This window comes from Pezoporus occidentalis, unplaced genomic scaffold (assembly GCF_034315485.1).
Source record: "Pezoporus occidentalis ecotype Australia unplaced genomic scaffold, CSIRO_AGI_Poc_V1 ctg61, whole genome shotgun sequence".
Classification (NCBI taxonomy): domain Eukaryota; kingdom Metazoa; phylum Chordata; class Aves; order Psittaciformes; family Psittacidae; genus Pezoporus; species Pezoporus occidentalis.
In genome coordinates, this window is record NW_026915955.1 from 2,015,621 (window position 1) to 2,031,939 (window position 16,319).

General features: G+C 46.1%; 1 protein-coding gene across 2 annotated transcripts; it reads right to left on the reverse strand.

Annotated features, from left to right (window-relative positions):
- Window positions 1-4,222: 4,222 nt before the first annotated feature.
- LOC134174534 (serine/threonine-protein kinase Sgk1) lies at window positions 4,223-12,602 on the reverse strand. Of its 2 annotated transcripts, none has more exons than XM_062639599.1 (12): window positions 12,292-12,602; window positions 9,675-9,750; window positions 9,160-9,235; window positions 8,620-8,724; window positions 8,072-8,155; window positions 7,837-7,968; window positions 7,439-7,551; window positions 7,112-7,235; window positions 6,676-6,771; window positions 6,403-6,558; window positions 6,203-6,292; window positions 4,223-5,444 (listed from the first exon to the last, which is right to left on the reverse strand). In XM_062639599.1, exons 1-12 carry the CDS (start codon window positions 12,521-12,523, stop codon window positions 5,277-5,279), a joined length of 1,452 nt encoding a protein of 483 aa, XP_062495583.1. In that variant the 5' UTR covers window positions 12,524-12,602; the 3' UTR covers window positions 4,223-5,276. The 2 variants fall into 2 exon arrangements, with proteins under 2 accessions (XP_062495583.1, XP_062495584.1); XM_062639600.1 differs by lacking the exon at window positions 12,292-12,602 and adding an exon at window positions 9,870-10,060.
- Between the last annotated feature and the right edge of the window lie 3,717 nt (window positions 12,603-16,319).

Sequence of the window (16,319 nt, forward strand, 5' to 3'; positions counted from 1 at the left end):
ACTGCGGGCTATCTTCTCCTCATCAACATGCGAGAGAACATTCACAGTGTACCAGGTTCCTCAAATCCTTCCACATGGTGAGGAGATGTGATTCAGTGAACAGACTCTTATGGAATAAATAGGTCAAGGCTGTGGCCCATATCCTAAATAGCTCAGTCTTCGCAGATAATGAACTCTTGAAGAAGCCCATGGACATGGAGCAATGCTGTTCTTGCCCTGGTGCCTGCTGGAGGATGGGGATGGAGGCAGCACAGAGTGCAGCAATTGGCAGTCTGTGCACCAAAACGATAATCTAGAGAAAGCTGTTGTGTCAGCTGGGTGCATCTCAAAGGCAGATGGATCCAGAGAGGGATGCTGCACAGGAGACTGCATCTGACAGAAGGAAGGGCTACTGTGTGCTTAAGGCCTCTGTCACGAGGAGATGATACTTGTGTGGAAGAGGAACTGGAGCAGTGAGATCCTTCCTGCCTCTCGCTTAAACAGCATCTTAAACCAGTTGCTAATCCGGGTGTAGAAAGGCATCAATTCCCAGCGGCAAGAGCTCCAGTGCCCTAGTGTTTCTGTGTGTTCCCGGCCACTTCAGGGCTTTCCACCGACAGACGCGGAGCACTACCCGGCGGTGACCACCGGGTGTCACCCTCGGCCCAGGATGAGGCTCATGCGAGCCGCTATGGCGGCGGAGGTGGGGGGGGTTGGTTTTGGCGCAAGCAGCTCCAACCGCAGAGCTCCCACAGCCGGGAAGGGGCACTGGTGGTGAAACAGCTCAGGGGGGTTCCTCACCCCGGACAGTGCTTCCACCGCTGCGCTGGGTCAGGGGAACCACGTACAAAGAGCAGAAATCGACCGTGTGGGGATGCTGACCCCCTTCTCCTGCCCTGTCATGGCAAAGGCTCTTGGGCAGCACAGCAGAAGGCACCTCGCTGTCGAGGCTCTCTAGGTTTTACCTGCCCTGTCGCCATGCACAGAGGTCTCCCTCTGCTTATTTCTCTTTCCATTTACTCCCAACAGATGGAGCAGGAGGAAACTCCTGAGTAAACAAGAGAGCTGTGCTCAGTCCAGGGCCTACGAACAATCGAAGTTGGAAAACTCACTGCACACAGCTGCAGGTGATCAAGCGGAAACCTGTAGTGAAACGCTAACTGTGGTGCCCATACCTGTACAGAAAAGCCACCAATTATTGAATTTCAGTCTCTCAAAGAAGAGACTTTCATTTAGAGCCTTATCTGATGCTAAAGCAATCTGCCGGACATGCTGTCTCTGATTCAGAACATAAATGCAGCACATATCTGTATTAACTGTTTAAAGTTGCCTTTTCAAATAGCAGAACTTTTTTCTTTTTTTTTTTTTTTAACCCTCGTTTTTTTTGGGGAGCAGTTTTGGAAGCATTTTTGCAGGAACTTTCCACTCACAGTTCCAGCCAGCATAGAAAATGTTATCCTGATCTTTATATGTTGGTCTTCATAGCAGAAACTGTAAATATGGGGAGTGTCAGAAACCATCTTTACTATAAGCCACCTTACTAGCTCTGCTGGGTTAACTATAGCCACATGGTATCACAAAAACATCTGTAGAGTTGATATTACAGTTAAATAGAGTAATGTTGAGGAATATTTTGTTTCACTTAGGAGAGTACATATGGGCCAGGATTCATCTCGCCCACCCTTAAGTAAGATGCCCAGTTAGGACCACCACCAAAAGCTCTTTTCTGGGCATTTTTTTCAGCTGTCTGTGGAAATGCTTCTCTGGAGGTACAAGGCTGTATGAGAGGCTTGGTTTTCTTTGTTAATTTCTGCAGGATCTTTGTGAGAAGTGTACAGAAAATGGGCATAGACTACTTCTGGAAAACCTTTCAGGGAAGATACAGGCATCTCCTGCTTCACTTGCTTAAGATCCAGAAATAAGCGCCTGTTGAGTATAGAGGGAGAGCAAGAAAATTACTGTCGCTGAGAAGGTTCACTTATCTTTATAGCGCTCATGAAATGGTAGGTGGCTTATGGTACACAGAGATAAGTCATACAGACTAAACCATGTGAAATTTCTCAATTTATGTATTTGCATGTCTATGTCTGTATACACTCCATCTAAGAAGTGTATGTATGAAAGCCCAGGCATGCTTACTATGCAAAATACAAGATAATGAGTGCTTTAGGTTCACTGGGACAACTATTCTGCAAGTTAAACCTGGACAAGCTGATGGCAGTTACAACACTGCCACCAGCAGGAAATTTGTATGATTACTTCCATTTTATAAATGAGTGAAATTAAAAGCACAGATCCAGCTCAGCCAAAATAACACATAGCACCTATGTCAACTGGCATTTCAGGAGTCCTATCCCTTTGTTTCTCAATCCATAGACTTTTCTCTAAAGGGAATGCAGACCTTACAGACAGGGAATTCTGTAAAACAAACAGAACAACAACCACCCCCAAACAGCTGACTGCCATAGATCCCTCCCTCCCTTCTAGCATGACTGTAATGCATCACATTCAGGGAGATGAAAAACATGGAAAATTTTTTCACCTTTTTTAAACTTAAAACACAACGTGTTGAATATTCATTGCAAGCAGTTGCAGACTTTGGCTCAAAGCAGCAGCCGCATAATGAGACTATGCATGGTAGAACAGTTAAAATTACAATCTGACATTGTTTTTTAAAAGTAACCCATTAAAATAATACCCTACATCTTTGCCAAGATGAAAGGCACCCAAGGTACACCTGAAGTTCCATGCTTCATTATTAATGACTCCAGTGGTTTGGTTTTTTTCCTCAAAAATGATAGATATTATTTAATGCTTTGCTACCCTACGGCTGCAGTTCTCTGCTCACATATCTGCACATAGCACCTTGCTAATGCCTGGGAAATGTGAGGCAATGATAGTGCATATCACAAAATTCCGTTGCTTAGCAAGTGCAGTTACATTTTCTATAGAAGCAAATTAACACTATATTTTAACATCTCTAGCCTACAAGTCATCAACACAAAAGATGTTTCAGGCACATTGTAGCACTTGGAAGACTTTGCAAGGCCTGTCAGTACACTATTCAAAGAGTTATTGAAGACATGGATTTGCGATTGTTAGAGTTTCAGAGGGAGGTGGCTGCATCTCTTTCATATACTAACATGATCTAAAAGGAAAGATGATTCTTCGCTGCTATAAATTAGTGTTTTCAGCTCTGAGTGTGGTCTCCCAGTTTATAGCTGAAGCTGTACAGGTTTTTTTTGTTCCTACATCCAATGGATGATAAAACATGGAAAGTTACAGCATGCTTTTATCTTGGAAATATAATGAACAGAAATATTACCCCATGAGAGCTTTGCTTACACTGCTGTTATCACAGTGGCCCAGCCAACAGTTGACTCTGTCCAGGTTTTTCTCAGCAATTGTTCATTTTGATTCTCTGAATTGCTAAGACCACCAACTGCAGTAACTAGCGGATAATGGGAGCTGTAAATAAGGTACAGATGCCCAGTCTCTCATAGAAGGAAGCCATCCATCACCATGAAAAAGAAATTGAATTGGATCACTCCAGAAGTGGTTATCTTAATTCTTGGCTGAAAGGCCCTCTTGCAGGCTACCCAGCAGTCCTCAGTAATAAGTACCCGTATTTAGCAGCTGAGTTTTAGATGAATAGTCAGTTTTACCCCATCCAGGCAAGCATATGATCAGTTAGTTGGTGAAATGCACGTCCCCAGTACAGATTTTGGCACGCTGCTAAACTGAGGTGGATGACACTGCCCCACGTCATAGCAGCAATGTTCAACAGTCCAGGATGGACTTGTCATCAGCCTTACAACCTTCTTTAAGCATATGCCTGCAGCAGTGCTGGAACAGCTAAAGTTTTTGTAATACAACTGACCTCAGGACTTAATTCTTCAAGTGCCGTTATGCTTTGTCCACACGAGGGAGCAGTACCTTCACTTTGCTAGAGAAACTCATTTTGAAAAATCATGAACGTTTATAACACGTAAGAGCACCCACATTGGTACACACCCACTTGAACACCTACAGTTGGAAGACCCAAATATTTTGCTAAGGCGTATCCATGGTAAGACTCATATGGGTGCAGTTTGACAGAATAACCATCACACACCTTAGCAAAATCACACATGTATCATAGCTGATTAGCAGCTCAGATTTGTTCTTCATTTTCTTTAAAAGCTGGATAAAATATTTCAGAGAGAAAACCTTTGTTTAAAAATTAAAAAGACAGCTAATGCAATTATTTTTCAAGATTTTACTGCAAACCAATGGGTTTGGTCACAAAAAATATGATACATATAACCATGTTAATTACATTACAATGATGGTATACATTACAAGTAAGTCTGTAAGTTTAAATATACATCTAGAGTTACAACTGAATGTACAGATCTTTTTTACAATACATACAATCAGGAATGAAAAACCCCCAAACCATAAATAATGCCCATTTTACAGATGACATCTTTTAAACTAAAAATGAAAAAAAAAAAAAAAAAGAAAAAAGAAACCAACAGCTTTGACTGACTGCAGCTGGGGCATTTTGGTCCATAAAAACCCTTTCTAAAAATAGAAATCTTTTTTCATAGCAGCAATGCTTTCTTCAAGCATTTGGATACACGTAATTGTGAGCCCATTTCAATAATTTTAGTTGACTGTATAGATTTACAAAAGAAATTTCAAAATTACACTTAATTTATCTTCCAAATATGGAAGAAACAAACAATGCCCCACATTGTGGTATCCTGCAAGTGTCACACTGATGCTTTAGACTAAGTCCATCTGTAGTACGCAGACCACACACATACCATTTGTTCACATAGTAAACCCACATAAAGGAACTGAGAAACACACTCTGCAACAGGGAAAGCTTTGGAGCTCACAAGATCTCATCAGAAAAAGGCACATTTCACAAAATCCTTATCACGTTCAGATAGATCTTCAGGCAAGGCTTTTCAGAGCATGATTTCAAAACAGCTTGTTCTTACTCCTACGATTTGCCGTAGCAGTCTACGGCAGCAGTCACTCTTGTTTTTCTTTCCCAAGGAGACAGCACCACTTTGGGGGAAGAACGAATGGTAATGAAAAGCCTCTAAAGCTCATTTAGAGAGTGATGTGCTCTTCAAAAAAGCTTCCAGCAAACAGTGTAGTTGAAATTAAGGCTGCAAAGCTGCCATGGTGGAAATGTGCAAATTCTCTTTCGAGATGACTGGTCAACTGGCAGTTCCACCAGAAGGCCAAACAAAAATAAAGATAATAGTTATTATTATTAAAAAGGACAGAAAGAAAAATGTTCACAAGAAAGAGTCCACCGGTGGGGCATATGAGAAGCCCAAAAAAGCCTCAGCGGCTTCTTTGACACTGGCAGTGATGAGGATGCTGTCTGGAGACTGGCCAATGGAGTTGGGGACTGGCTCATCTGTAAACTCTGGATCAAAGTGTCGCAGGTCACTCGGGCCACTCTGTGTAAAGGGCAGAAAAGGAAAGATGCAACATTTAGATCCGAATGTTTTGTGAGTGCACAGTTCAATTCAAAAGGGGGACAAGCACCGTTGTGCAGAGACTCAGTGTTGTCACCTAGGGCCGATTGTTTAACAGCCTTTGTCAGTTTTAATTTTTTGGGTTTGTTTTTTTTTGGTTTTTTTTTAATTCTGTTGCATACTGTCTCACTAAAACCAAGATGATTCAATTTAATATGCTGCCCTCTAACAACGCTCATGCAACAGAAGCCAAATGCAAACATGCCACTTTGTTGCACAGTAGCTTGCAGAGGACTTTGATCTCTGGGCTAGTTCTTAAATTTACTTTATAAAAAGCTCAAAAAGCAAAAGAGAACACAACCTCCTCCACAACCAGATCCCTGTCTTTAGATGTTAGTATCTGACAAGTGTATACTTTGCCCCTGGGAAGCCACTTGCTTTCTATACCTTACCCTCCCCTTAGGTAAAATGGGGATGCTAGGGATTATTTTAAAATAGCCATGCAAATGAAGCATGTGAGAGGCCAAAACCAAAATCCACCCAGCTAAATTTAGATTGTCCATCAGCAAGAAGTCAGCTACCACTTATTTTTAACCTTGTCTGGACAGCCACAAGGGAAGGAAAAGCTGTGCTCCCCAAACATAGCCACCTGGCTGATTCCCCCTGGCTCCTGGGCATCCCACAAAGGTGAGAGGGGAAAGACACTCTCTATACATTCTATAATTAGAAGTGGTACGTACCACATTTGGGTTGAAAGGCGGTGTAATCTTCTTATTAATGAGATCATCCCAGTTAATTGGGGAGAAGAAGATGTGACTCTTAATCTCCATCTGTTACAGAAAGAAAAATAGATTAATTAAGACCCAATCTAATGTAAACAGTATGGCTTAGTCATACTCCTGTGCTGCCTTTCCTACAGGCACTCCTGGTTTGCACTTACAAAGTCCTCCTTGGCGCCCAGCCTCTTTGTCCTATCTTTCTGCAAGAGGCCTTCCAGGAGATGCCTAGCTGAGTTGGTAATATTTGGCTTCAGCTGCAAGGGTTTGTTCAAGATGTTGTCATACATTTCTGCCGTGTTCCTGCTGTAGAAGGGTGGCTGTGGGAATGGGAGAGACCTAGGTGAATGAGACTGACAGGCAAGCATGGGGTCTTTTGTGGGAAAAGGACAAGTATGCTTGTTTGATTGATCTGTCACAAAGGATTTGTTGCTTACCAGGCCATAAAGCATCTCATACAGGACTGCTCCAAGGCACCACCAGTCCACAGTCCGGTCATAGGGCTGCTTATGAAGAACTTCAGGAGCAAGATACTGTGAAAGAGAAGAGAACCACATTAGCCAAGGGGATCTTTATAATTAGGAAAGCCTCCCCATTCTTGAGTGAAAACAGCTTACTGAATCCCACCAGTATCTGAACCACCAGAAAGCTACAAGCGGTTTATAACAAGGAGATGGGTCAAGAGCTGTTCTCTCCTTCTCAACAAGCTCTGCATGCCCTACATGCCCTCACTAAGCAGCCTGGTATCGCAAGGCCTGTAATAGTCCCTGCTTATCTAGACAGCTGTAAATACACATGGGAGATGTCAGTTTTTACTGACAAGGACTGCACTCACTGCTGCTCTAAAAGTGGCAGGCTGAGAGCTGGACATACCTCTGGTGTGCCACAGAAGGTGGAGGTTGTGCCATTGTGCTCTATGTTTTCTTTGCAGAGTCCAAAGTCAGTCAAGACAATGTGCCCCTGCGAATCGAGCAGGATATTCTCTGGCTTCAAGTCACTGTAGAAGATATGAAGGATGACAAGTGTTCATTAGAGGAGATACATTTTAGAACAGTTTAGAACATTTTAGGTTTACAGAACTTAATGAAGTCATGAATAAATATTAAAAGCAATTATGAGCTCATGTTGAGATCAACTTTTCAATGTTTATTTAACAACATGTGTTTTCTTCAGTCCGACAAACAGAACAAGGCTGCTTACCGATAAACAATGTTCAGGGAGTGCAGGTAGCCCAGTGCACTGGCAATTTCAGCAGCATAAAATCGGGCTCTGGGCTCCAGGAAGCAACGCTCCCTCTGGAGATGGTAAAACAACTACAGGAGACAGAAAGTACAAAATTATGTAAGTGGCGCCAAAGCCTGTTAACAATGCACTTAATTAGACTCAACATATATAGCGAGGGAGAACAATAGCAGGAAGTGGCCTAACGACCCTTTGGTAGTTCAAAATTTGGCAGGCTGGAAACATCCAATCTAGTAACTTTTCCCCCATGACTTTTCCCCTTGCAATTCCTTTTATATTTAAAAGGAAGGGTGAAAAAGTCTACCCTACCACCACACACATGATAGGAAATACCGTTTCATTTTATTACTGCTTACCTCTCCACCATTGATGTAGTCTAGGACAAAATACAATTTGTCTGCAGTTTGGAAGGAAAAATGAAGCCCAACCAGGAAGGGGTGTTTCACATTTTTCAGCAGGACATTGCGCTCTGACATAATGTGCTTCTCCTAAAAGTGTAAGAAATCACCAGTGTTTAGTATACTTGCTTAATAATAGCAGTAAAAATATATTTGATGGACATTGCAATGGCAACATGAAGAAGCAGCTTACCTCCTTCTTCTTCAGGATTGCTTTTTTCTGCAGAACTTTAACAGCATAGAACTGCTCTTCTGCCTTATGCCGTGCAAGGAGAACCTGAAAGAGGATAAAATCCCAGAACTGAGCAATACTGAAATAGAAAACAACTTGTAAACACAACTGGAAACAAGCCTTTAGCTGTTAAAAAATGCTACATCCCTCTGGTTCAAAGAGCAAGCCCCTTTGCTGTAAATGCCTAACATTATTAGCACTCTGGCAGATTATCCTAGCCCAAAGTTTTTACATCTAGTTTCTTTCCCTTCCAAGAGCAAAGTGTAATATTCTCCCCAGCACCAGTGTACCACACTCCTTGGCTCTTTTATGACTCTTTCACGACTCTTTCAAAGGTAGAGCCCTGCTCCCTCTCCCCACAACTTCACAGGGAGTCAGGCACTTGGCAGCAGGATGTGGTCAGGACTGGTTTAACTGACCACCGTTTACCACAGCCAATACAAACCCAACCCTCGGGCATTACATATCAGAACTGAGGAGTTAATAAATTACAACAAAATTAAGTTTACCTTCCCAAAACTGCCTTTTCCAATCACTTTTAAGAAATGGAAGTCTGACGGTTTGGCATGTGGGTTGGACGATGGGCCAAGATTGATCTGCTGTGAAGGACTGGGCTAGAAAAATAGACAGAAATCACATTTATTACGAGTTTGATAGTGAGAGTCTTGACAATGTCTCTTATTTTAAAATAAAAATAAAGTGACCTTAAAAGTTAGGATTAGCACTTTTCTTCCTACTAAAAACTTAATATTGACCTTTACCAGATATTAGGTACTTCCTAAATATGGTAACAGACATAGCTTACTTAGTTCTTGTTCCGGTCTTAGCCACGTTCCATAATGAAGAAATAACTAATAAAGCTCTTTTTATTATTATCTTCTCCATGTTGGGAGAAGAGTTTCAGGCCAACTCGATTATTCTAGTTCCCACTTATATCAGTGTACTATGAGCTTAACTAAAGTAACAACTCATGATGCTAATTTTGCTACGCTTCTATTACCAGCTGATTTGAAGTTCTAGAAATGCTTCACTGAGTAAAACCTACTTACCGGAGGAGAAGGATTAGCATTCATAAGTTCAGGCTCTTGAGGCTGGGAGATTTTCAAGATAGACTGAACTTCAGGGCTGCAAGGGCAAGAGCACGCACGGTCAGAAGAGCCACCCGAAGCACCAGGCAGATCTTGCCGCAAGAGGGCACGCACGTATCGCGAAAGATGTTTTTTTTTTTTTTGTTCGGGCTGGTACAGAAGGCAATTGAAACAATCTCTTCGATTTAAGGAGTAACATTAATCTCAAGAAAGTAAATTCTGTTATACAAGGGCATGTATTTATACTGTAAGCATAGTTCAAAATAAGGACGGGTCACTAGAAATCCCATCCAATTTATTTTTCCCAAACCTGAGTCGCAAAGATTTTTTCCAAGTGAGTAATACCTCAAGAAGATCAATTAACTCTTTTGTAACAGTCGTGCCAGAGGCATTACAGTAAACATTGTTTTTTAACTAGAGCTCGCAATACGGAGTGATATTTGTGACCGAAATACTGCCAAATTTCTGATACTTACTGCTTGCATGCATAGGAGTTGGTGGCTATCTTCTGGATGAAGTCGTTTAGTCCCATTCTTCTCTGCTTCATGAAAGCTATAAAGTAAAAAGACAGGAAAAAAAAAAAGGAAAAGCAAAATCATTAAGGCATCCTGCCAGAAAAATCACAGCCCCCAGCCGAGCACCCTCAAAGAAGGCAGCCCCCAGCCGCTCACCGATGAGGATGGCCACCATACCCCTCATCTTCGAGTAAGTTAAGGTAGGACCAGACGCCTCGGCTGCTTTCACAGTCATATTAGAGCGAAGCGGGCGGGAAATAAATAACGAGCGTACGACACGATACCACCGACTCCCAGCACCGCACTGCCTTGTCGAGGAACCCGGAGGTGCTTAAGTGGCGACGGTGATGGGCGGGACCGAGGCGGGGCGGCGACAATCGTCGTCGTTCTTTCCGCCCCCAACCCCCCCCAGTCCTTGGGGGCGGCCGCTGACTTCGGAGAGGACGACGACGGCCGTGGCAGCTTTTGCCATGGCTCCACCTTGAGCGCAAACCCCGGGAGACCTCCGCAGCATCCCCACCGTGCAGAGCATCCACTGACAAACGCATCACCCGCAGTCCCCTCTTTCTTTCCACCCTCCCCTTTCTTTTCCTGACCTTTTTCTCTCTTTTGCTGTTACATAAGTTCAAAACCTGGCTCTATCCCGGCGCACCTCTTCCTAAAAGTGTGTACCCCCCCCCACCCCAACGTCCGCTCTCGGGCCCCGCCGCCCCGGGTGAGCGGCGATAAGGGACGCTGACGTTTCCTTGAAGGAGCCACAGTGACTCAGGAGAACAAGATTTCCTGCCTGGTTTTCAATAAAACAAACAAATGTCCCTTCTGTGCACTGCCCTGATCTCGGCTGGGACATTACTGAAAGGGAAAAGGAAAGGGAAAAAAAAGCCAAATACCAAAGTCTTTTTTTAACGCCAAAAAGGGAAATAAGGGGTGTGGGTGTGTGGGGGTGTGTGTGTGTGTGCGTAAAACCCCAGTCCTCTGAACATGGAGGCGAGCGGAGAGATCTGTTTCTAGAAAAAGCGGGGAGCTGACCGAAGACGGGGACAAGTGCAATAAAGTAAAAGATTTTAAAGGAGAGAACAGCCCCGCTCCGCAGTTCGTTTCCACTGCACCCTGACACTTGGGAACACCGTGTCTTAATTGCTCACACTCTTCCTTGAGGCTGCACCGGGGGGCACAGAGCACAAGGTGAAACGAAGCTGCCGGAGACCACCGCCCAGGGGGTATCACGGCCTCCCCGCAAACCCCTCATCCCACCGGGGCTCACCCCTGATATGGGCGCTCGCCCCTTGCGGGAAGCAGCCGCGGCAGGCGGGTGGAACTTTCCACACGACGGGGCATTATTCAGGCGCCCATTCAGCCTTGCCGCCTGAGCGAAGGGAGCTGGGCTGCAGCCAGCGGCTCCAGCTGCAACGTGCCCCGTCCTCCCCCCGCCAGGACTACTTTTCTTTCTTTTATTCTCTTTTGCCCTTTTCCGTCCTCTGCGCTCACTGCTGTTGCCTCCCCCCTTAACCACAGACTGCCACTGGGTGGCATCGCTTGGCAGTTCCCTGTGTCCTCTGTCGGGGAGGTGGCAAGCACCCCAGCACAGCAGCCCTCAAAGGCTGCAGCAGCTCACTCAGCAGCAAGACGGGTGACCTGGAGTGAAGAGATAACCCATCGCGAGGTGGGCACTGGGCTTAAAACGCACTGCAAAGGCTTTACAGGGAAGAAGCGAAGACAGATGCTTGCCAGCTTCCCTCCTCTCTGCACCGAGCCGCCAATACTCCTCCCAGAGCGGAGGGGACCTCCGCGGCCCCACCGCAAGACTCAGGGGGTGCAAGGGAGACGGGGCACGGGAGATGCAAGGAAAAGCTGGCGGAATCTTAACTTCTACTTGTTGATTTCCTCGCTCTGTTTCAGGAACTGCCATTCTCATCAATGGGAAGAGACAAAAAAAAAACACTAAAAAGTCCCACGAAAATAACCTAAAACCGCAATAGATTGTAATAGGAGTAGCCAGTTTCCTCTGCCCCCTCTGGAGTGCTTTCAGGGTGCTGCTGTTAAAAACCACTTGAGACCCGCCAGTTTTCAGGGTAACCGGAATTCCCATCCCCCGCCCGCTGCCCCCTGGCATCTCCCTCACTACCGCCAGGAGCAAGAACGTGGCGCCCGGCTGCCCCCGGCGCCTCAGGCCAGCTGTGCACAGCTGTGCCAGTGTCTCCAGCCGCCAGGCAGGCTTCAGTGCAGCCTCCTTGGCTCCTATGCACAACCTGACACGGACTGCAACCCACTTCCCCTTACCCCACTCCGCCGCGGACCTCACGCTGCCCTCAAGCGCCCACGGCACGGCCCCGCTCCAGCCGGCGGCACCGCCGGCCTCGTCCCGCTCTGCACCGGCCCTTTTGCAAGGGCTCTGCTGTTCTTACCAAGTCACCTTTCCCCCTCCAAACACTGTCCCGGCTGTGCCCTGCAAGCAACTCCCAGTACCCTCCGGTGCCCCTTTACGCGGTGGCCCAGCTGCCGAAGGGCTCATTTCTCCCGTGGGGAGCAGTATTCCCAGGACAGAGCAGGGTGTTTGGCTGTCAGAGCGTGAGCCCACCTTTCAGCGACGACTTCTCTTCTTTGCCTCTCATCTTGCTCCCCTCCTGTACCCCGGGCGCGGCGCGGCAGCGCTGGGGTTGCGACTGTGCTCCCGGCCGCCGCGGTAATCCCGAATAACTCCCCTTCCTGGCCGAGCGTCCCGGAGGCAGGAGGGAGGCGGCGAGGGCGGCGAAGCTGGCCGCCGCTCCCGCAGACCCGTTTATGGACGCGAGGTCGAGGGCGACTGACATGCAGGAGCGTTATAAAGTTCAGCACGGGCCGCCCCGCATACTCTGCCCCGTTGCAACATCGCGCTCAAAATTACTGTAATCAGCGCGCACACGCACACACACACACGGGCAGCGGCGGGGGAAGGAGCGGAGGGGGGGGGGGAAGGGGGGGGGGGGGCGCTCCAGCCCCAGTTGACCTGTCGGCAGCGGCCGTCCCTGCCCCGCGGAGGCAGGCGCTGCACACGCTCCTCCGGATGCGCACCCACGGCGCGGATACTGCGCCTCCCCCACCCCTAAAGAAAAGGTTCCCCTCCAGGACGCGCAACGGCGGGACGGGGGGTGCCGGTGCCCGCGGGGGGCGGAGGGCTGCGGCTGCCGGCCGGGCTTCCCCGCCGGCCGGATAGCGCCGGGGCGGGACCGGCGTCCCGCTCCGACCTGGCACCCAGAGCCTTCCGCCGGCAGCGCCCCGGCGGCGCCCCCCCGCCCGCGCGCCCGCCCGCCCGCGCGGCTCCGCTCCCCGCCGCCCGCCACGGCCCGGCGCCGCGGACCCCCGGCCGCGCCCCGCCACGGGAAGCCGGTGTCCATCCATCCGTCCGTCTGGTACCCACCTTCCAGCTCATGCAGCCGGCGGGGCCCTCGACCCTTCCCCGCGCTGGAGGTGCCGTTTCGCCGCACGGGCGGTTTTAATGTGGAAAGGAGGAGGAATTATTATTATCTGTAATTCGCGCAATGCTTTGCAGTCATGGACTAGGTTCTCAGAAGCTCGGTGTTTTGCTTAAAAAAGCCTGAATGTCCTAGGTTTGCCTTTTAAAACTTTCCCCTTTTTTGAAACGATAGCAACAACAGTGGAGAACACAAGCAAGGAAAAGGTACCCAAAGATCCCCTTATTCAAAAGCCGTGTCTTGCAGAAAAGCATCAGACTTTGTGAAAATCTTATTAAATTGCAAGGGTTTGCATCAAAGATTGTGCAGGCAGTGGGTTAGGAGTGCACAGCTGAAAAGTAAATACAGGAGAAAAATCAAATGTTAGTGATGTTTCACACTCACGTTACTTTTCTTCCTCAGGCTAAAATGTTGACAAATTGTCCTTAACTTACAAGTTAATAATTTTTCAAAGCAAAATGAATAAAAACAGAGTAAAAGGTAGGCACTGAAAATAGAAAGGGAGACTCAACACAAGGAATACCAAAAGTTATAGAACTCCTTGTCCCAGGATGTGTGCACACCAGAAGTGTGGCTGGGTTCAAGAATGTCTGGAGAAATCAAGAGGAGGGAGAGAGAAAAAGATTTGACTACAAAGGTGATGTTTTTTACCCAGAATGTTCCTGGACCACAAATTCTTGGGACACTGAACTGTTTTGGGGAAAATCACTGAACAGTTTCCTGCACTTGCCTCTTCCTTACCAGTGCACTGCTAGCTGGTGCTGGTGACTCAGACTAACCTACATGGACTTGGGCCCATACCTTATTCTGATAGTCTTATATTGTGCTTCTGAGTGGCATGATACTGGTTTTCAGTCACAGAGTTTAACCAACTCACAAAATCCCAAGAACTGCTGCTTACTGGCAAGAAGAAAGATAACCTAATGTAAAGCATTTCACTCTGCAAATACACCCATTCCATCTGAAAGCAGCACTAATTAAACATGCTCATCAAGCTCTTCACCATGCCAGCATCCAAACCAGGGCCCTGCAACTGGGCTGTGAGAGATGTAGGAAGACACATGTTCTGGCAGAACCATGGGTGACCTGGGCATAAGGGTAGAGCATGCACGACATGCTGATTTACCAGTGCAGGTAACCCCAGATCCCACTGACACAGAGACTGGGACATGCCCAGCATAAGCCAGGAGGGATGTTCATCTTAAAGAAAGAGCACATACAAGCACATCGCTAGTATGGGCCTGTGCAGTTCAAAGCACCTTCAGCAGTAGCTGGACTGTGGAAATCTGTGTCCCTAAAGAAATTTCACTGTTTGAAGGGTTTTTTCATCTGTGGTAGACAGACTGTTGTTAGTCCTGCCTGACAGTGTTTAAGAGGCACACAGGAACTTTTCCCTCTTGCCCTTTAGGAAGGTCAGAGGCTTCAGCAACCCACATGGTAAATGGAATTTGTGAGCTCTCTTCCTCTTATTCTGTCCTGGTCCTCATTGTCTGCTGCAGAAGAAGATCTAAGATTGCAATTCAGTGCCTGCATGCTTCTGAAATTAGATTTACTGATAGCTTCTGAACTTGAGTTTGGCAATGAATTCAATGCCGAATGAATTCCTGCTTACTGAATCAAGACCTTAGGATGCAGCAGGTTAAACTGTTCCTAGAATTACTTGGCCGACTCTGTAAGGAAGCTTCCCCAAATTCTGCAAATATTTTCAGCAGTATTTGGCTTTGGGTTAATTAAACATAGATGGAATTCAAGCCTTTGACTGCAGGAATGACATAGCCCCCGAATACAGAAGGAAACAGCAATCCTAACAGCATCTGTCTTCTGAAGCAAAATCTCAAAAGCTTTTATGTTCCTCCTGTAAATCCCCAACAAACAAGTTCTTGTCTCTGACCTCGTAATTAAGTTTCATGTACAACAGCCAAAACTTTCAGTTAAGACCTTCAGGCTGCCCCCACAAATGATGACCACAAGTTGCAGCAAATAGATAAGGAACTGAGTAACAGCTTTAATAACAACTCCAACAGAGAAATTCCTATTGATCTGGAAACATCAACTTGATTTCAGTGTCATATTTTGCCAAACACAGATTTGGAACATCTTTTATTTCCCTTTTCTGATGCTTGTGGAGCACGTTTACTGCATTGTCAATAAGAGGCTTTAGTTCCAAGGGATTATGCTCACAGGATCACGGAGTGATGCAGAGCTGTGCTGAGGAAAAAAGTAATTCCCATCCTTGTAGAAAGCAGTGGAAAATTACAGCATCCTTTAGACGTGCTGAACTCTAGTTGAAATAGTTGATAAACGATGCCCTAACTTCCATTTTAATTCCAGCACACTGATTTGAGTCTAACAGAGTTGTTGTTACTGTGACTTTATGATCAAATGTTGCACATATTTCAGCCTGTAGCAGTCACAGAGAGGTGACTGCAAAAGGAGCACATTTGTATGCATTTCTGTGAGTGTGCCCCCCTGCCTGATTAGTATAAACCCTTGCAATATTCTGTAGCCTCTCTAGCTTACAGTGGTCATAAAACCAGGATGGATGTCAGATACTTGAGCACATTATTGTTGTTATGAACTTAAAATAATATGCTGTTACTGCACAGAGTTTGGTCTATCAGTATTGAATAGTCCTAGTATCGTAAAGGAGGTGAAAACATGAGATGGAAAAAGTGATAAACAAAGGCTTGTGAGAAAAAACTGAAGATCCTTGGCGGTGCTATGAATTTGATCTACTGGTCTCCTTTAGTCACAAGGCAGCCTAATGTGAGGAGCTGGTACGTGCTTCAGAATGAATAGTGTAAGCATGCACTGCCTGCCGACCTTGGCACTCAGATTTTCTTTCCAAAACTTTAGCTTTTGAAGGAGAATAGCAAAGATTTAGACATTTTCTATCAAGGACACAATCTGAACAAGTTTCCCGTACTTCTTGCTTGAATATGTGCTAAAATACAAATGGTAGCTTATCTGATCTAGCTATCAGGTCACCTCTCATTCCCTTATGTCTTCATCTAGTGTTCCAGGAGGCTTTTGTTTGTTACTGTGATATCTCAATGCCTTTTATGTGTATACAAAACCCCCATCATCACCATTGTAGTTCTTTTATCTTAAAAGAAAGATCTCCTTAAGCCTGTAAGACCCCCAGTGACCTTGG

What these genes read in the sequence shown, in the direction of transcription:
- LOC134174534 (XM_062639599.1), bottom strand. Translation starts at nt 12,523, where the DNA reads ATGTCAGTCGCCCTCGACCTCGCGTCCATAAACGGGTCTGCGGGAGCG. An exon ending in CCTTCTGTGGCACACCAGAG is followed by an intron (nt 6,772 to 7,111) that starts GTATGTCCAGCT and finishes TCTCTTTCACAG; the next exon opens with TATCTTGCTCCTGAAGTTCT. An exon ending in TGGGCGCCAAGGAGGACTTT is followed by an intron (nt 6,293 to 6,402) that starts GTAAGTGCAAAC and finishes TTTCTGTAACAG; the next exon opens with ATGGAGATTAAGAGTCACAT.